The sequence below is a fragment of the Oncorhynchus gorbuscha genome, linkage group LG15 (genome assembly GCF_021184085.1).
Source record: "Oncorhynchus gorbuscha isolate QuinsamMale2020 ecotype Even-year linkage group LG15, OgorEven_v1.0, whole genome shotgun sequence".
Classification (NCBI taxonomy): Eukaryota; Metazoa; Chordata; class Actinopteri; order Salmoniformes; family Salmonidae; genus Oncorhynchus; species Oncorhynchus gorbuscha.
The window spans coordinates 76,467,328-76,488,017 of NC_060187.1; the positions used below are offsets into that span (position 1 = coordinate 76,467,328).

A 20,690-nucleotide genomic window follows, 5' to 3' on the forward strand; every position below is an offset into this window, starting at 1 on the left:
ACTCTGCCTAGAAGGCCAGCATCCCAGAGTCGCCACTTCACTGTTGATGTTGAGACTGGTGTTTTGAGGGTACTATTTAATGAACACAGGAGTGATGGTTGCTGATAATGGACCTATATACGCCTTTGTAGATATTCCATAACAAAAATCTGCTGTTTCCAGCTACAGTAGTGATTTACAACATGAATCATGTCTACACTCTGATCAATTTGATGTTATTTTAAAGGACAAAAAAGGACATTTCTAAGTGACCCCAAATGTTTGAACGGTATATATATTTATTTATTTATTTAATAAAACATGTGTGGAAAAGTGCAGGGGTCATCAGAGTTGAACCAACCAATAAGAATGCTTGAACATTAATAAATACACCAGGCAAGTGGAAACATAACCACCCCTGTTACACAGGGTAGTGGTAGTGTGATGGTTTGGGGATGCTTTGGTGCCTCAGGATCTGGATGACTTGCCTTAATAGAAGGAACTATGCATTCTGCTCTGTATCATAGAATTCTACAGGAGAATATCAGGGCAACTTGATGTGAGCTGAAGCTGAAACGCAGATGGATAATGCAGCAAGACAATAATGCGAACACAATTTGATATTTTGGTATGGGGCGGCAGGGTAGCCTAGTGGTTAGAGTGTTGGACTAGTAACCGGAAGGTTGCAAGTTCAAGCCACCTGAGCTGACAAGGTACAAGTCTGTTGTTCTGCCCCTGAACAGGCAGTTAACCCACTGTTCCTAGGCTGTCATTGAAAATAAGAATTTGTTCTTAACTGACTTGCCTAGTTAAATAAAGGTAAAATAAAAAATATGGCCTAGTCAAAGTCCAGACCTAATCCCAATTGAGATGTTGTGGCAGGATTTAAAACAAGCAGTGCATGCTTGAAAACACCCAAATGTCTCTGAGTTAAAGCAGTTATTTTCGCTAGGTAAAGCCCCGCCTTATCTCAGCTCACTGGTCACCATAGCAGCACGGGCTCCAGCAGGTATATTTCACTGGTCACCCCCAAAGCCAATTCCTCGTTCGGCTGCCTTTCCTTCCAGTTCTCTGCTGCCAATGACTGGAACAAACTGCAAAAAAATCACTGAAGCTGGAGACTCATATCTCCCTCATTAGCTTTAAGCACCAGCTGTCAGAGCAGCTCACAGATCACTGCACCTGTACAGAGCTCATCTGTAAATAGCCCATCCAATCGCCTCATCCCCATACTGTTATTTATTTTGCTACTGTGCACACCAGTATCTCTACTTGCACACTCATCTTCTGCACGTCTATCACTCCAGTGTTTAATTGCTATATTGTAATTATTTAGCCACTATGGTCTATTTATTGGCTTTTTGCCTTGTGTATAGGCTTTTTCTATTGTATTATTGACTGTATGTTTGTTTATTCCATGTGTAACTCTGTGTTGTTGTTTGTGTCGCACTGCTTTGCTTTATCTTGGCCAGGTCGCAGTTGTAAATAAGGACTTGTTCTCAACTAACCTACCTGGTTAAATAAAGGTGAAATAAATGTTTTTTTTAAATTACACGTGGAAGAGTGGGCCAAAAGTCCTCCACAACGATGTGAGAGACTGATCAACAACTACAGGAAGCGTTTGGTTGCAGTGATAAGTGGCAGAACTGCGGAGTATCCTTTGTTGTGGGTTCTCATCCTGGTGCTGCTCAACTTTACTACAGGTACGGTGGACTATAAGCTCATTCTGTAAATATATTGATGCCTATTTGTGCTTTATGGTACAAACACTCTATTAAATAAGTAACAGGTTGTTCAAATGTCTCTGTTCGGTTGATGCACTATAGTTTGTTTGCAGTCATTGCAGGTAAAGGTGGAACAACCAGTTATTGAGTGTAAAGGGGCAATTACTTTAAGTGTTGCATAACTTTTTTTATTAAATAAACAAAATAAGTATCAATGTGACGATCATCGTTGGAATGAGGTGAGGACCAAAGCGCAGCGTGGTAAGTGTTCATCATATATTTATTAAACAGAGAACACTAAACAAACTAACAAAGGAGAAACTAAACTGCCTCTGATTGAGAACCATACCAGGCCAAACGCAAAAGGTTCCCTTTATCTAATATTGGGTTTTGGTTGAAGATCTGATAACATTCGGTATCAAAACTATGCAGAAATACAGAACATCAGAAAGGGGGCAAATACTTTTTCACGGCACTGTAAGTGTTTTCTTGACAGGTTCAATGCGGAGTGTCTTATGAGCCCACGTTTCCTCAGCCACTGTAGATAGATCATGAGTTTCAACAGGGTCAGAGAACCTATATCCGGCCTCATTGGCCATCTACCATCCAGCCTCCTCCCAGGATTCATACAGGACAGACAGAGTTGATCAGATTTACAGTAAACCATAATCAACATGAAAACAACCCCGTGTGTCAACAAAGAATAGAGTGGGAAAAGGGTACTTGGGCAAAACAGGGCGTGGGTAGTTGAGTAGGTGTGTGTGAGTGCTTTCTGGTGGCAGGTAGGGTGGGTTGGTACATTGGAATCACCTGACAATTTGTTGATTAAGAAGAGACTCTGACTGTGCAGTATCAACATGGTTGGATTTACCAAGAAGTCTGGACAGTCAGTTGGTTCATAGGAAAGTGTCCTGTTCATTTCTGATCCGGTGTTTGATAAGTGGCAGAACTATGGAGTATCCTCTGGTGTGGGTTCTCATTCTGGTGCTGCTCAACTTCACTACAGGTAAAGAGGACAAAACACTCATTCTGGAAAGATATTGATGCCTATTTGTGCTTTATGGTACATACACTTGATTAAATAAGTAACAGGTTGTTCATGTCTCTGTTTGGTTGATGCACTTCAGTCAAACAGTATCAAGTCAGAAAGATGAAGGTTTCTATTTATCTGACATTGACAACCAATGTCTAGAGTAGACATTATAAATAGATAGTAGGTCATGTTGTAAATTGTGCTTTCAACTTGAAGGCACTAATTTAAACAAAAGTTGTATTTCTGTTAAAGAGCCAGAGTCTAAAGATTTGATTCATATCAAGTAAAATATTTTAGAGAACTTTAAAGACATTTGTACTGATTAATAATATCTCAAAACATGAACTAAACTCATCAATCCATCCTCTTCTAGATGTCTCTGGCCAGGTGGTGGTTCCCTCGATGAACCCCTTAGCTGTGGGCAGTAATGTCACCCTGAACCTAGTTCCTCAAAGCCCCATCAACATAGGGACCTGGTCATATGAAACTACAACCATCGTACTTTTCTATCCTGGTGGCAGTAGTGTGAGTACAAGTTATCGAGGCAGAGTCATATTCTCCTCCTCAGAGCTGTCCATAAGCTCTCTCCAACTCAACGACTCAGGACGATATACCGTGCAGGGAATGGAGCCACTCCTGAATGCTGTGGTGACTTTGTCTGTCCAGGGTAAGGAACTGACCTCTGCCTGTCTGTTGATCTTTCTATGATTGTAGACTCTCACTCACTGGCACACAATCACTTCCTCGCAAACATGCTCACCTGCACACTTACTTACCCATTCACATACTTTACTACAAGCAGGTTCACATGCAAACATGCTTGCACATCAGTGAAGGCTGTTGAGGGAAGGACAGTTAGTAATAATGGTTGGAATTGAGTGTAATAAAGTACATTGAATGGTATCAAACACGTGAAAACCATGTTCTTGATACCATTCCAATAACTCCATTCCAGACATTATTATGAGCCATTCTCCCCTCAGCAGCCTCCACTGATGCACATACATTATCTATCAATGATTCATCTCTGTCATAATAATAAAAGTTATTTCATGACATGGAAAGCAAACACTTAAACGTGTCAATGTTTTCTGAACCCATAGTGAAGTTGGCCTACATCATACCCTTGAAAAGAATGAAACTGAACAGATCACAGAGTATGAGCAAATTGTTGGCTTACATTTCAGATAAGACGTACACAAGACGTTTTATGTGTGTGCAAAGGGCTCTACAAGGCTCAATCCTATGACTTGGTCTCTATGATAAGTAAATCAAATAAAATAGCATATTTAGATTTCCCAAAGAAGTTTTACAGTGTGAAAGAAATATAAACAATATGGTTGTTATTCTACTCTCTCACCCACAGAGCCCATTTCAAACGTGACTCTAAGGGCCAACGCCACTGATCTAGTGGAATTGAACGACACTGCCATTTTCACCTGCTCTGTCTCCTCTGGCACCTCCCTCTCCTACCGCTGGCTAAATGGCAGCTCAGAGGTCACAGCCAGTGACCATGTTCGGCTTGGTGGTGGGTACAGAACTCTTACCATAGTCAGTGTGACACGATACGATGAAGGGCCGTTTAGATGTGAGGTCACCAATGGAATCAGCAACGGCACCAGCCAGCCCATTGGCCTCAATATTAGATGTGAGTATCAGAGTATGCAGTACTGTACATGAATCATACACAACATACATGGATTGTACCTTATCATTGAGAGCCAGCATTCCATGCAATGATGTAATATGCCTATTTTCATCCCAAACCATTCCTCTGTGATCACATGATCCAGGTCATTATTTGCATGGATCATTCGTACACTGTGTTTAGTTCCTCAGCCTGCACAATAGAGCAGGATGGAAACATATTCTAGGTAATGTTTACCCAACACTTCATTGTTATTTGTTCCTCCCATAGATGGCCCAAGTAACCTCACCATGATGGTAGTTCCTGAGATGACCATAGGACATACAGCCTACAAGACGGGCTCTGACATCACTCTGTCCTGCTCCGCTCAGTCCAAACCCGCTGAGTCCTACAAGTGGAGGTTTAATGGAATGTTCCTCAACGAGCAAAGCCCACAGCTCAGCCTGCAGAGCACGAAGGCGAACCAGACAGGAAGATACTCCTGCTTAGCCTACAATAATGTCACAATCCAATTTGCCAATATAAACACAATGATAAAGATCGTGGGTGAGGCAACATTCATCGTTACGAAATGTCATATAGTTGGTAGTGAATATTTGATTATTGATGGTTATGAATACAATGTTATATCATGGTATTTGTTTTACCACCGATCGAGTGAAGTACTCTTCCTCTTCTTTTCTTTTGACCATAGAGCCGATATCAGCGGTTTCGTTGAACCGTGATGGGAAGCCACCGATACTGGATCAGTCGTTCACTCTGCGGTGTGAGGTGACTGAACCTGTAGACTACATTCACTGGCTGATGAACGGCCAGCTCATCTCCCTAAATAACAGAACATTCTTCTCTACTGACAACAACACAATGGTTATCAACCCAATCCAGTTGTCTGACAATGGAGAATATCTCTGTGAGGCATTTAATGCTGTTAGCAACCTGACCAGCATGACATACAAGCTTGTGGTGAACTGTGAGTATTACAAGAGCTGGTCATCTTTGTCTGATAAAACCAATTCAGTGGCCTTGTAGTAAAAGTTTCTGCCCTGAGATATGAAGGTTGGGAGCTTGATCCCTGGATGAGTCATACCAGCGACTGTAAAAATGTGACCCAATGTGTCTTTACTTGGCACTCAGCATTAAGGAGATATATTGGGGCATAAGGGCCTGTGATAGACTAGCGTTCTGTCCAGGGGATGTACTTACACATCAAGCTGCAACACGCTACAGAAACAGGATATACTGTAGGCTCCTGCTCCTAGGAGCTCCTGCTCCAATAAGCCAACTTAAACTAAGACAAGGATTGTGGAAGGCTGCTTACTTACTAATCTTTGTCAAAATAGTCAAACCATAAGATTAACCATACTGTCCTCTGTTTAACAGTTGGACCAGAGAGACCTGCTATAACTACTCCGGATATAGCAATGACAGGACACATCGTGACCTTCAACTGCTCAGCCTCCTCTCAGCCTCCCAGTCAGTTCAGCTGGTTCTTCAATGGCTCCCAGGTGGCGACTGGCTCAGTGTATGAGACTGGCCCACTGACCTTAGCCAGTCATGGGGAGTACACCTGTGTGGCCTTCAACAACATCACTTGCAGAAACAGCACTGTCTCCAAGATGCTCACTGTTGTTGGTGAGTCAGTAACTGCTGCTTAAAATCAGGGACTAAAAGTTTATTTACTTATGTTCTGTTGGTTTAATGAACAACATACGTGCTGTTGAACTTACAGGATAGTAAGATGGAAGTTGAGATAAAAGTGCTGAAAAAACCTTTGATCTGCTTCCACAGCAACAGTGACCATGACCATGGTGAAAGTCATTGGAGCCCAGCCAATACTGAACGAGAGATTCTCTCTGACCTGTGGCACCGCTGGAACGGTTTACTCCATTCAGTGGATGAGGAACGGCTGGCCTCTGTATGCTGGCAACAGAACAGACTTCTCTATGAACAACAATACACTGACATTCAACTCATTACAGGATTCTGACAACGGAGACTATCAGTGTTCTGCCTCCAACCCCCTCAGCAACATGACCAGCACAGAATACAGACTGATCGTCAACTGTGAGTAGTTATTAACAAGTTCAACTTTGACCCCATGGCCTGAGGTGGAATCTTTTGAACTTCCTTTATGCATATTGTAGTAAAGTCAATGTGATGGTTTGTATCCCACCTCTTATGAAATCTGACATATGTTGATGATGTTTGACCTTCTGGCCAATGACAGATGTTGGGTTTAACGCACATGTGTCAAACCCATTCCACAGAAGGCTGGGTGTCAGCTGGTTTTTTTCAAACCTAACTTGAACTTGATTTACATATTAACGTCCCTTATTAGTAAGGAACTCCCCAAACCTGGTTGTCTCGGTCTCAATTGAAAGGAAAAAACAAAAACCAGCAGACACTAGGAACTCCATGGAGTGAACTTGACACCCCTGGTCTAACTGATTGTCTTTTGTATCATAGATGGACCGGAGATGTCTATAATAACAGGACCAGCATTAGGAGAAACAGGACACAGCGTGACCTTCAACTGCTCAGCTTCCTCTCAGCCTCTCAGCCAGTTCAGCTGGTTCTTCAATGGATCCCAGGTGGCGAGAGGCTCAGTGTATGAGACGGGCCCACTGACCTTAGCCAGTCATGGGGAATACACCTGTGTGGCCTTCAACAACATCACTTGCAGAAACAGCACTGTATCCAAGATGCTCACTATTGTTGGTGAGTCAGTAACTGCTACTTAAAATCAGGGACTAAAAGTTTATTTACTTTGTGTACATTTGATTTCAGATACAGTATACGTGCTGTTGAACCTACAGTATAATAAAATGGAAGTTTAGATAAAAGTGCTGAAAAAACCCTTTGATCTGCTTCCACAGCACCTGTGACCATGACCATGGTGAAAGTAATTGGAGCCCAGCCAATACTGAACGAGAGATTCTCTCTGACCTGTGGCACCGCTGGAACGGTTTACTCCATTCAGTGGATGAGGAACGGCTGGCCTCTGTACGCTGACAACAGAACAGAATTCTCTATGAACAACAATACACTGACATTCAACTCATTACAGGATTCTGACAACGGAGACTATCAGTGTTCTGCCTCCAACCACCTCAGCAACATGACCAGCCCAGAATACAGACTGATCGTCAACTGTGAGTACTTATTAACAAGTTCAACTTTGACCCCATGGCCTGAGGTGGAATCTTTTTGAACTTCCTTTATGCATATTGTAGTAAAGTCAATGTGATGGTTTGGATCCCACCTCTTATACCATCTGACACTTGTTGATGACGTTTGACCTTCTGGCCAATGACAGATGTTGGGTTTAACGCACGTGTCAAACTCATTCCACAGAAGGCTGGGTGTCAGCTGGTTTTTCGATCCTCCCTTGAACTTGATTGATGTATTAAGGTCCCTTACTAGTAAGAAACTCCTCAAACCTGGTTTTCTAGGTCTCAATTCAAAGGAAAAAAACCAAAACCAGCAGACACTAGGAACTCCATGGAAGGAGTTTGACACCCCTGGTCTAACTGATTGTCTTTTGTATCATAGATGGACCGGAGATGCCTATAATAAAAGGACCAGCATTAGGAGAAACAGGAAACAGCGTGACCTTCAACTGCTCAGCTTCCTCTCAGCCTCTCAGCCAGTTCATCTGGTTTTTCAATGGATCCCAGGTGGCGACTGGCTCAGTGTATGAGACGGGCCCACTGACCTTAGCCTGTCATGGGGAATACACCTGTGTGGCCTTCAACAACATCACTTGCAGAAACAGCACTGTCTCCAAGATGCTCACTGTTGTTGGTGAGTCAGTAACTGCTACTTAAAATCAGGGACTAAAAGTTTATTTACTTTGTGTACATTTGATTTCAGATACAGTATACGTGCTGTTGAACCTACAGTATAATAAAATGGAAGTTTAGATAAAAGTGCTGAAAAAACCCTTTGATCTGCTTCCACAGCACCTGTGACCATGACCATGGTGAAAGTAATTGGAGCCCAGCCAATACTGAATGAGAGATTCTCTCTGACCTGTGGCACCGCTGGAACGGTTTACTCCATTCAGTGGATGAGGAACGGCTGGCCTCTGTACGCTGACAACAGAACAGAATTCTCTATGAACAACAATACACTGACATTCAACTCATTACAGGATTCTGACAACGGAGACTATCAGTGTTCTGCCTCCAACCACCTCAGCAACATGACCAGCCCAGAATACAGACTGATCGTCAACTGTGAGTACTTATTAACAAGTTCAACTTTGACCCCATGGCCTGAGGTGGAATCTTTTTGAACTTCCTTTATTAATATTGTAGTAAAGTCAATGTGATGGTTTGGATCCCACCTCTTATACCATCTGACATATGTTGATGACATTTGACCTTCTGGCCAATGACAGATGTTGGGTTTAATGCACGTGTCAAACTCATTCCACAGAAGGCTGGGTGTCAGCTGGTTTTTCGATCCTCCCTTGAACTTGATTGATGTATTAAGGTCCCTTACTAGTAAGAAACTCCCCAAACCTGGTTGTCAATTCTCAATTGAAAACAAAAAAACAAAAACCAGCAGACACTAGGGCCTCCATGGAGTGAACTTGACACCCCTGGTCTCACTGATTGTCTTTTGTATCATAGATGGACCGGAGATGCCTATAATAACAGGACCAGCATTAGGAGAAACAGGACACAGCGTGACCTTCAACTGCTCAGCTTCCTCTCAGCCTCTCAGCCAGTTCAGCTGGTTCTTCAATGGATCCCAGGTGGCGACAGGCTCAGTGTATGAGACGGGCCCACTGACCTTAGCCTGTCATGGGGAATACACCTGTGTGGCCTTCAACAACATCACTTGCAGAAACAGCACTGTCTCCAAGATGCTCACTGTTGTTGGTGAGTCAGTAACTGCTGCTTAAAATCAGGGACTAAAAGTTTATTTACTTGTGTTCTGTTGGTTTAATGAACAACATTTGTGCTGTTGAACTTACAGGATAGTAAGATGGAAGTTTAGATAAAAGTGCTGAAAAAAACCTTTGATCTGCTTCCACAGCAACAGTGACCATGACCATGGTGAAAGTAATTGGAGCCCAGCCAATACTGAAGGAGAGATTCTCTCTGACCTGTGGTACCGCTGGAACGGTTTACTCCATTCAGTGGATGAGGAACGGCTGGCCTCTGTATGCTGACAACAGAACAGATTTCTCTATGAACAGCAATACACTGACATTCAACTCATTACAGGATTCTGACAACGGAGACTATCAGTGTTCTGCCTCCAACCCCCTCAGCAACATGACCAGCACAGAATACAGACTGATCGTCAACTGTGAGTACTTATTAACAAGTTCAACTTTGACCCCATGGCTTGAGGTGGAATCTTTTGAACTTCCTTTATGCATATTGTAGCAAAGTCAATGTGATGGTTTGGATCCCACCTCTTATACCATCTGACATATGTTGATGACATTTGACCTTCTGGCCAATGACAGATGTTGGGTTTAACGCACGTGTCAAACTCATTCCACAGAAGGCTGGGTGTCAGCTGGTTTTTCGATCCTCCCTTGAACTTGATTGATGTATTAAGGTCCCTTACTAGTAAGAAACTCCTCAAACCTGGTTGTCTAGGTCTCAATTCAAAGGAAGAAAACAAAAACCAGCAGACACTAGTTCCTCCTTGGAGTGAACTTGACACCCCTGGTCTAACTGATTGTCTATTGTATCATAGATGGACCGGAGATGCCTATAATAACAGGACCAGCATTAGGAGAAACAGGACACAGCGTGACCTTCAACTGCTCAGCTTCCTCTCAGCCTCTCAGCCAGTTCAGCTGGTTCTTCAATGGATCCCAGGTGGCGACAGGCTCAGTGTATGAGACGGGTCCACTGACCTTAGCCTGTCATGGGGAATACACCTGTGTGGCCTTCAACAACATCACTTGCAGAAACAGCACTGTCTCCAAGATGCTCACTATTGTTGGTGAGTCAGTAACTGCTACTTAAAATCAAGTGACAAAGTTTTTTTACTTTGTGTACATTTGATTTCAGATACAGTATACGTGCTGTTGAACCTACAGTATAATAAAATGGAATTTTAGATAAAAGTGCTGAAAAAACCCTTTGATCTGCTTCCACAGCAACAGTGACCATGACCATGGTGAAAGTAAATGGAGCCCAGCCAATACTGAAGGAGAGATTCTCTCTGACCTGTGGTACCGCTGGAACGGTTTACTCCATTCAGTGGATGAGGAACGGCTGGCCTCTGTACACTGACAACAGAACAGACTTCTCTATGAACAACAATACACTGACATTCAACTCATTACAGGATTCTGACAATGGAGACTATCAGTGTTCTGCCTCCAACCCCCTCAGCAACATGACCAGCCCAGAATACAGACTGATCGTCAACTGTGAGTAGTTATTAACAAGTTCAACTTTGACCCCATGGCCTGAGGTGGAATCTTTTTGAACTTCCTTTATTAATATTGTAGTAAAGTCAATGTGATGGTTTGGATCCCACCTCTTATACCATCTGACATTTGTTGATGATGTTTGACCTTCTGGCCAATGACAGATGTTGGGTTTAACGCACGTGTCAAACTCATTCCACAGAAGGCTGGGTGTCAGCTGGTTTTTCGATCCTCCCTTGAACTTGATTGATGTATTAAGGTCCCTTACTAGTAAGAAACTCCTCAAACCTGGTTGTCTAGGTCTCAATTCAAAGGAAAAAAACAAAAACCAGCAGACAGTAGGAACTCCATGGAAGGAGTTTGACACCCCTGGTCTAACTGATTGTCTTTTGTATCATAGATGGACCGGAGATGCCTATAATAACAGGACCAGCATTAGGAGAAACAGGTAACAACGTGACCTTCAACTGCTCAGCTTCCTCTCAGCCTCTCAGCCAGTTCAGCTGGTTCTTCAATGGATCCCAGGTGGCGACAGGCTCAGTGTATGAGACGGGCCCACTGACCTTAGCCTGTCATGGGGAATACACCTGTGTGGCCTTCAACAACATCACTTGCAGAAACAGCACTGTCTCCAAGATGCTCACTGTTGTTGGTGAGTCAGTAACTGCTGCTTAAAATCAGGGACTAAAAGTTTATTTACTTGTGTTCTGTTGGTTTAATGAACAACATTTGTGCTGTTGAACTTACAGGATAGTAAGATGGAAGTTTAGATAAAAGTGCTGAAAAAAACCTTTGATCTGCTTCCACAGCAACAGTGACCATGACCATGGTGAAAGTAATTGGAGCCCAGCCAATACTGAAGGAGAGATTCTCTCTGACCTGTGGTACCGCTGGAACGGTTTACTCCATTCAGTGGATGAGGAACGGCTGGCCTCTGTATGCTGACAACAGAACAGATTTCTCTATGAACAACAATACACTGACATTCAACTCATTACAGGATTCTGACAACGGAGACTATCAGTGTTCTGCCTCCAACCCCCTCAGCAACATGACCAGCCCAGAATACAGACTGATCGTCAACTGTGAGTAGTTATTAACAAGTTCAACTTTGACCCCATGGCCTGAGGTGGAATCTTTTTGAACTTCCTTTATTAATATTGTAGTAAAGTCAATGTGATGGTTTGGATCCCACCTCTTATACCATCTGACATTTGTTGATGATGTGTGACCTTCTGGCCAATGACAGATGTTGGGTTTAACTCACATGTCAAACTCATTCCACAGAAGGCTGGGTGTCAGCTGGTTTTTCGATCCTCCCTTGAACTTGATTGATGTATTAAGGTCCCTTACTAGTAAGAAACTCCTCAAACCTGGTTGTCTAGGTCTCAATTCAAAGGAAAAAAAAAAAAAACCAGCAGACACTAGGAACTCCATGGAAGGAGTTTGACACCCCTGGTCTAACTGATTGTCTTTTGTATCATAGATGGACCGGAGATGCCTATAATAACAGGACCAGCATTAGGAGAAACAGGACACAGCGTGACCTTCAACTGCTCAGCTTCCTCTCAGCCTCTCAGCCAGTTCAGCTGGTTCTTCAATGGATCCCAGGTGGCGACAGGCTCAGTGTATGAGACGGGCCCACTGACCTTAGCCTGTCATGGGGAATACACCTGTGTGGCCTTCAACAACATCACTTGCAGAAACAGCACTGTCTCAAAGATGCTCACTGTTGTTGGTGAGTCAGTAACTGCTGCTTAAAATCAGGGACTAAAAGTTTATTTACTTGTGTTCTGTTGGTTTAATGAACAACATTTGTGCTGTTGAACTTACAGGATAGTAAGATGGAAGTTTAGATAAAAGTGCTGAAAAAACCCTTTGATCTGCTTCCACAGCAACAGTGACCATGACCATGGTGAAAGTAATTGGAGCCCAGCCAATACTGAAGGAGAGATTCTCTCTGACCTGTGGTACCGCTGGAACGGTTTACTCCATTCAGTGGATGAGGAACGGCTGGCCTCTGTATGCTGACAACAGAACAGATTTCTCTATGAACAGCAATACACTGACATTCAACTCATTACAGGATTCTGACAACGGAGACTATCAGTGTTCTGCCTCCAACCCCCTCAGCAACATGACCAGCACAGAATACAAACTGATCGTCAACTGTGAGTACTTATTAACAAGTTCAACTTTGACCCCATGGCTTGAGGTGGAATCTTTTGAACTTCCTTTATGCATATTGTAGTAAAGTCAATGTGATGGTTTGTATCCCACCTCTCATCTGACATATGTTGATGATGTTTGACCTTCTGGCCAATGACAGATGTTGGGTTTAATGCACGTGTCAAACTCATTCCACAGAAGGCTGGGTGTCAGCTGGTTTTTCGATCCTCCCTTGAACTTGATTGATGTATTAAGGTCCCTTACTAGTAAGAAACTCCTCAAACCTGGTTGTCTCGGTCTCAATTGAAAGGAAAAAACAAAAACCAGCAGACACTAGTTCCTCCTTGGAGTGAACTTGACACCCCTGGTCTAACTGATTGTCTATTGTATCATAGATGGACCGGAGATGCCTATAATAACAGGACCAGCATTAGGAGAAACAGGACACAGCGTGACCTTCAACTGCTCAGCTTCCTCTCAGCCTCTCAGCCAGTTCAGCTGGTTCTTCAATGGATCCCAGGTGGCGACAGGCTCAGTGTATGAGACGGGCCCACTGACCTTAGCCTGTCATGGGGAATACACCTGTGTGGCCTTCAACAACATCACTTGCAGAAACAGCACTGTCTCCAAGATGCTCACTATTGTTGGTGAGTCAGTAACTGCTACTTAAAATCAGGGACTAAAAGTTTATTTACTTTGTGTACATTTGATTTCAGATACAGTATACGTGCTGTTGAACCTACAGTATAATAAAATGGAAGTTTAGATAAAAGTGCTGAAAAAACCCTTTGATCTGCTTCCACAGCACCTGTGACCATGACCATGGTGAAAGTCGTTGGAGCCCAGCCAATACTGAACGAGAGATTCTCTCTGACCTGTGGCACCGCTGGAACGGTTTACTCCATTCAGTGGATGAGGAACGGCTGGCCTCTGTACGCTGACAACAGAACAGACTTCTCTATGAACAACAATACACTGACATTCAACTCATTACAGCATTCTGACAACGGAGACTATCAGTGTTCTGCCTCCAACCCCCTCAGCAACATGACCAGCACAGAATACAGACTGATCGTCAACTGTGAGTACTTATTAACAAGTTCAACTTTGACCCCATGGCCTGAGGTGGAATCTTTTTGAACTTCCTTCATTAATATTGTAGTAAAGTCAATGTGATGGTTTGGATCCCACCTCTTATACCATCTGACATATGTTGATGACATTTGACCTTCTGGCCAATGACAGATGTTGGGTTTAACTCACATGTGTTAAACTCATTCCACAGAAGGCTGGGTATCTGCGGGTTTCGATCCTCCCTTGAACTTGCTTGATTTATTAAGATCCCTTACTAGTAAGAACCTCCCCAAACCTGGTTTTCTGTGTCTCAAATGAAAGGAAAAAACAAAAACCAGCAGACACTAGCCTCCGTGGAATTAATTTGACACAACTGGTCTAACTGATTGTCTTTTGTATCATAGATGGACCGGAGATGCCTATAATAACAGGACCAGCATTAGGAGAAACAGGAAACAGCGTGACCTTCAACTGCTCAGCTTCCTCTCAGCCTCTCAGCCAGTTCAGCTGGTTCTTCAATGGATCCCAGGTGGCGACTGGCTCAGTGTATGAGACGGGCCCACTGACCTTAGCCTGTCATGGGGAATACACCTGTGTGGCCTTCAACAACATCACTTGCAGAAACAGCACTGTCTCCAAGATGCTCACTATTGTTGGTGAGTCAGTAACTGCTACTTAAAATCAAGTGACTAAAAGTTTTTTTACTTTGTGTACATTTGATTTCAGATACAGTATACGTGCTGTTGAACCTACAGTATAATAAAATGGAAGTTTAGATAAAAGTGCTGAAAAACTCTTTGATCTGCTTCCACAGCACCTGTGACCATGACCATGGTGAAAGTAAATGGAGCCCAGCCAATACTGAAGGAGAGATTCTCTCTGACCTGTGGCACCGCTGGAACGGTTTACTCCATTCACTGGATGGAGAACGGCTGGCCTTTGTATGCTGACAACAGAACAGATTTCTCTATGAACAACAATACACTGACATTCAACTCATTACAGGATTCTGACAACGGAGACTATCAGTGTTCTGCCTCCAACCCACTCAGCAACATGACCAGCCCAGAATACAGACTGATCGTCAACTGTGAGTACTTATTAACAAGTTCAACTTTGACCCCATGGCCTTCGGTGGAATCTTTTTGAACTTCCTTTATGCATATTGTAGTAAAGTCAATGTGATGGTTTGGATCCCACCTCTTATACCATCTGACATTTGTTGATGATGTTTGACCTTCTGGCCAATGACAGATGTTGGGTTTAACGCACGTGTCAAACTCATTCCACAGAAGGCTGGGTGTCAGCTGGTTTTTCGATCCTCCCTTGAACTTGATTGATGTATTAAGGTCCCTTACTAGTAAGAAACTCCTCAAACCTGGTTGTCTAGGTCTCAATTCAAAGGAAAAAAACAAAAACCAGCAGACACTAGTTCCTCCTTGGAGTGAACTTGACACCCCTGGTCCAACTGATTGTCTATTGTATCATAGATGGACCGGAGATGCCTATAATAACAGGACCAGCATTAGGAGAAACAGGACACAGCGTGACCTTCAACTGCTCAGCTTCCTCTCAGCCTCTCAGCCAGTTCAGCTGGTTCTTCAATGGATCCCAGGTGGCGACAGGCTCAGTGTATGAGACGGGCCCACTGACCTTAGCCTGTCATGGGGAATACACCTGTGTGGCCTTCAACAACATCACTTGCAGAAACAGCACTGTCTCAAAGATGCTCACTATTGTTGGTGAGTCAGTAACTGCCACTTAAAAATCAAGAGACTAAAAGTTTACTTACTTTGTTTTAATTTGGTTTTAGATACAGTATACGTGCTGTTGAACCTACAGTATAATAAGATGGAAGTTTAGATAAAAGTGCTGAAAAACCCTTTGATCTGCTTCCACAGCAACAGTGACCATGACCATGGTGAAAGTAAATGGAGCCCAGCCAATACTGAACGAGAGATTCTCTCTGACCTGTGGCACCGCTGGAACGGTTTACTCCATTCAGTGGATGAGGAACGGCTGGCCTCTGTACGCTGACAACAGAACAGACTTCTCTATGAACAACAATACACTGACATTCAACTCATTACAGCATTCTGACAACGGAGACTATCAGTGTTCTGCCTCCAACCCCCTCAGCAACATGACCAGCACAGAATACAGACTGATCGTCAACTGTGAGTACTTATTAACAAGTTCAACTTTGACCCCATGGCCTGAGGTGGAATCTTTTTGAACTTCCTTTATGCATATTGTAGTAAAGTCAATGTGATGGTTTGGATCCCACCTCTTATACCATCTGACATATGTTGATGACATTTGACCTTCTGGCCAATGACAGATGTTGGGTTTAACTCACATGTGTCAAACTCATTCCACAGAAGGCTGGGTATCTGCGGGTTTCGATCCTCCCTTGAACTTGCTTGATTTATTAAGATCCCTTACTAGTAAGGACCTCCCCAAACCTGGTTTTCTGTGTCTCAAATGAAAGGAAAAAGAAAAACCAGCAGACACTAGGGCCTCCGTGGAATTAATTTGACACAACTGGTCTAACTGATTGTCTTTTGTATCATAGATGGACCGGAGATGCCTATAATAACAGGACCAGCATTAGGAGAAACAGGAAACAGCGTGACCTTCAACTGCTCAGCTTCCTCTCAGCCTCTCAGCCAGTTCAGCTGGTTCTTCAATGGATCCCAGGTGGCGACAGGCTCAGTGTATGAGACGGGCCCACTGACCTTAGCCTGTCATGGGGAATACACCTGTGTGGCCTTCAACAACATCACTTGCAGAAACAGCACTGTCTCCAAGATGCTCACTATTGTTGGTGAGACTTGGTCTAACCATAATCCTTTAATTGATTCGTTTGGTCTACTTTCTTGAGAACAAAAATCCCTCTGCAGCCATTAAACCTACTGCAACCATTGAAACAGTTTCACTTTGTTCTCAGCGCCAATCACCTCAGTGTCCATAAGCACCGGTGGAACCCAGGCGATAGAGGGTGACTCCTTTACAATGACTTGCAATATCATTGGTGATCCTAGCTCCATTCACTGGTGGAAGAACCTCACGTTAGTGCATCTGGATAACAGAACCCACATCTCTTTCAACAACAGAACACTGACCTTCAACCCTGTCCAGTATTCTTCCTATGGAGAATATCAGTGTATGGCCAGAAATAGTGTGAGCAACAGAACTAGCAACCGCTACACACTCCTAGTGAATTGTAAGTAATAATGGGGATGTATTCTTGTCAAAGATAGAGGTAATAACTGTGATGACATATTATGAAGTCAATAATCGACAATAAGGTAGTTATAGTTGAATGTTTCGATGTCGTCTGATTTTCACAGATGGACCCAAGCAACCTGTGATAGCTGGTGCACCCATTGCCGAAACAGAACAAAGAGTGACCTTCAACTGCTCAGCCTCCTCTCAGCCTCTCAGCCAGTTCAGCTGGTTCTTCAATGGCTCCCAGGTGGCAACAGGCTCAGAGTATGAAGCTGGCCCACTGACCTTAGCCAGTCATGGGGAGTATACCTGTGTGGCCTTCAACAACGTCACTGGCAGAAACAGCACTGTCTCCAAGATGCTCACCGTCATTGGTAAATCAGTCTACAGATTCCCATAAATGCACAAAAAGTTTTTCTCTCAAATGTTGTGCACACATTTGGTTACATCCATGTTAGTGAGCAGTTCTTCATTGCCAATATAATCCATCCACCTGACAGGTGTGGTATATCAAGAAGCTGATTAAACAGAATGTTCATTACACAGTTGCACCTTGTGCTCGGGTCAATAAAAGGCCACTCTAAAATGTGCAGTTTTGTCACAAAACACAATGCCACAGATGTCTCATGTTTTGAGAGAGCGTGCAATTGGCATGCCTCCAACATCATTTTAGAGCATTTTTCAGTACGTCCAACTGGCCTCACAACCACAGAACAAGTCCAACCATGCCAGCCCAGGACCTTCACATCCAGCTTGTTCACCTGCGGGATTGTCTGAGACTAGCCACCTGGAAAGCGATTGAAACTGAGGAGTATTTCTGTCTGTAATAAAGCCCTGTTGGTTGAAAAACTCATTCTGATTGGCTGGGCCTGGCTCCCCAGTGGGTGGGCCTATGTCCCTCAAGGTCACCCATGGCTGCACCCCTGGACAGTCATGTGAAATCCATATATTATGGCCGAATGAATGTTTTTCAATTGACTGATTTCATTTTATGAACTGTAACTCAGTAAAATTGTTGAATTTGTTGAACGTTGAGTTTATTTTTTTGCTCAGTAGTGTGCAGTGTCCACTTATAGTGTCCCTTAAGCTCTCACCCCCTCCTTCCACAAAGATGTACTTTTCCATTAGCCAGGATTCATCTATTCTCCTCCATGCATATCACAGGACTTCTCATCAGTCAGGAGAGGCCTTGAGAGTACACATTCCTACTGTCCACTGCAGTCCACTAAATAATTAAATTATTCTCAATCAGAGTTTGAACCTTACACTACTTTCAATCTCTAGAGATATAAAAACTCATACTAAGAGGATATAATGATATAAAATAGGAAATATACAAAACAGTATTATAAAACAGTAATTTACAATCCATCAGATCGCACAACCATTTGTATGATATATATATATATATATCATACAAATGGTGACATTTATATATATATATATATATATACATGTTTTATATATCCAACTATTGCGTTGCTGGAACTAAACATTTGATCAAATGACAAATGTTGATACTGTACATAAAGCAATACACTTCCTCTGTCCTCACAGAGGCTATAAAGTCAGTGATGGTGAAACTAAACAAAACGCCGATATCATCTGACAACCTAACCCTGACCTGTGATGTCACCGGGCGCTATGACACCATCTACTGGATGAAGGACAACCTGTCTCTGGTTCTGAACAACACCTTGAACTCTGACATCACCATCTCTAACAACTCTCTGCACTTCAGTCCAGTCAAGGTGTCTAACGATGGAAACTATCAGTGCGTCGCCACCAACCTCCTTCGCCCACACACCAGCCCTAAATACCAGCTATTGGTGAACTGTAAGTACTGGTGTTTTAATCTGTTGGTAAAATATTTTAAAAGATAAGCATTTGATGTTATATAATGTAGAAAATCAGAAACCCACCACTATTATGATGGTTAGTGCTATCTGGGATCTTTGGGATGTCCCTACCCTAAACCCTAACCTTAACCATAACCCTTACCTAACTCTGACCTAAACCCTTACCTTAACCATTTTACATTTCACCTTCAATGGGGTGATGTCAGAGTTGGATGTCCCAAGGATTCCGTTTAGACTTTTCCCTCCAATGACCCCACTTCTCTAAACCTCTCTCTGTAGATGGCCCTTTGAGTGTGAACGTCTCTGGCCCAGGCTTAGTGGTGATTGGCTCAGTAATCCCTGTCAGTCTGAAGTGCTCAGCCGACTCCCGGCCAACCAGCGAGTACCGGTGGAAATACAACAACCAAGCATTGCCCGCGACTGGTCCTTTGATGGCTATAGGTGTCTCCTTGAAAAATGCAGGGATTTACACCTGTGTGGCCAAGAACTCTCTAACTAACATCTCAATGTCCAAGACCATTCGTCTGGATGTCACTGGTAAGTGGGTGTGTTGTTGTAGTACGACCTAGGTGGGATGTAATGAGTAATTAAATGTTACCAAGTTGTTTTTATTATGTTGAATTTAATTTGGTTCTAGCTTGTGTACGTGTTTGTGCAAGGATAATTTTCATGCATCATGGAAATGCAATACAGACATTTTATGAACTGGTGGGTACAGATAGGAATCGAGAAGATATATACAATTGAAGTCGGAAGTTTACATATCCCCCTCCTCTCCCATTCTATTTGTCCCCTCCTCTCCCAATCTCTTTGTCCCCCTCCTCTCCCAACGTCTTTGTCTCACATTCTTCTTTCTCTCTCAGGCCACTCGCCTGCCCCTCCATTCCAGTCCAGAGTTGGTCTGATGTTGATGAGCCTTGCAGCTCTCTCTCTGCCTCTGATCAACCACTGAGACTACCACACTGCATGTCTGCTGGCTGGGAGCCAATCACTCCCTTCCCTCTACCCTCACTGACTCCCCTCGCTGATCTGAAAAAGGACTGGATAGAAATAAGTGGTATTGTCAATATTGTAATTGCCCCATCTTGCCACTATAGGGCTGGGTTTAGTGTGCTTAGCTCTTTTCCAATGCTTTTAGATTGTGAGGAGAGAGTCAACATGAGGTCAGAAGGGAGGGGCCTATCCCCTTAGAATAGAACCCACCTCAACAGTTTTTATGTCAATCATCTCTATAAACGGATATTCTTTTTAAAAACTGGTCTTCCACATGGTAATTGAAGGCTGCTCAGTTGTGCTGCCTATTTCTGATTCTAAATAAAAGTTCTTAGATATTCACTGCCCTTGTGACTGTGACTGTTGCCCTGGAGTCCATTCATTGAGTTTCTTTCTGTGTTTGATCATGTATCTAACCTCTATAGTTCAAGTACAAATTCAGGTTTATTTAACTTATAAATACCTTAAAGGTAAAACGTTTCAAAACGATAATATATTTAACTGGTGTTTATGTAAAGCATGGCTTGTTTTTGCACATATTTAATGTATAGGATTGTAAATCCTCGGAGGAGAT

The 20,690-nt window shown here is 43.1% G+C and overlaps 1 protein-coding gene across 6 annotated transcripts; it reads left to right on the top strand.

Moving 5' to 3' along the window:
* Positions 1–2,558: 2,558 nt before the first annotated feature.
* On the top strand, positions 2,559–20,476 carry LOC123996381 (hemicentin-1-like). Of its 6 annotated transcripts, XM_046299767.1 has the most exons (27): positions 2,559–2,709; positions 3,110–3,403; positions 4,103–4,384; positions 4,655–4,930; positions 5,079–5,354; positions 5,765–6,016; positions 6,173–6,448; positions 6,851–7,102; positions 7,261–7,536; positions 7,937–8,188; positions 8,347–8,622; positions 9,022–9,273; positions 9,431–9,706; positions 10,106–10,357; positions 10,515–10,790; positions 11,191–11,442; positions 13,765–14,040; positions 14,438–14,689; positions 14,848–15,123; positions 15,524–15,775; positions 15,935–16,210; positions 16,609–16,860; positions 16,984–17,259; positions 17,387–17,638; positions 18,822–19,100; positions 19,403–19,660; positions 19,987–20,476. In XM_046299767.1, exons 1-27 carry the CDS (start codon positions 2,655–2,657, stop codon positions 20,073–20,075), a joined length of 6,813 nt encoding a protein of 2,270 aa, XP_046155723.1. In that variant the 5' UTR covers positions 2,559–2,654; the 3' UTR covers positions 20,076–20,476. The 6 variants fall into 6 exon arrangements, with proteins under 6 accessions (XP_046155723.1, XP_046155724.1, XP_046155729.1 ...); XM_046299768.1 differs by lacking the exons at positions 13,765–14,040; positions 14,438–14,689; positions 14,848–15,123; positions 15,524–15,775 and adding exons at positions 11,600–11,875; positions 12,277–12,528; XM_046299773.1 differs by lacking the exons at positions 14,848–15,123; positions 15,524–15,775.
* Positions 20,477–20,690: the final 214 nt, after the last annotated feature.

What these genes read in the sequence shown, in the direction of transcription:
- LOC123996381 (XM_046299767.1), top strand. Translation starts at nt 2,655, where the DNA reads ATGGAGTATCCTCTGGTGTGGGTTCTCATTCTGGTGCTGCTCAACTTC. An exon ending in ATACAAGCTTGTGGTGAACT is followed by an intron (nt 5,355 to 5,764) that starts GTGAGTATTACA and finishes TCTGTTTAACAG; the next exon opens with TTGGACCAGAGAGACCTGCT. An exon ending in CATTCGTCTGGATGTCACTG is followed by an intron (nt 19,661 to 19,986) that starts GTAAGTGGGTGT and finishes TTTCTCTCTCAG; the next exon opens with GCCACTCGCCTGCCCCTCCA.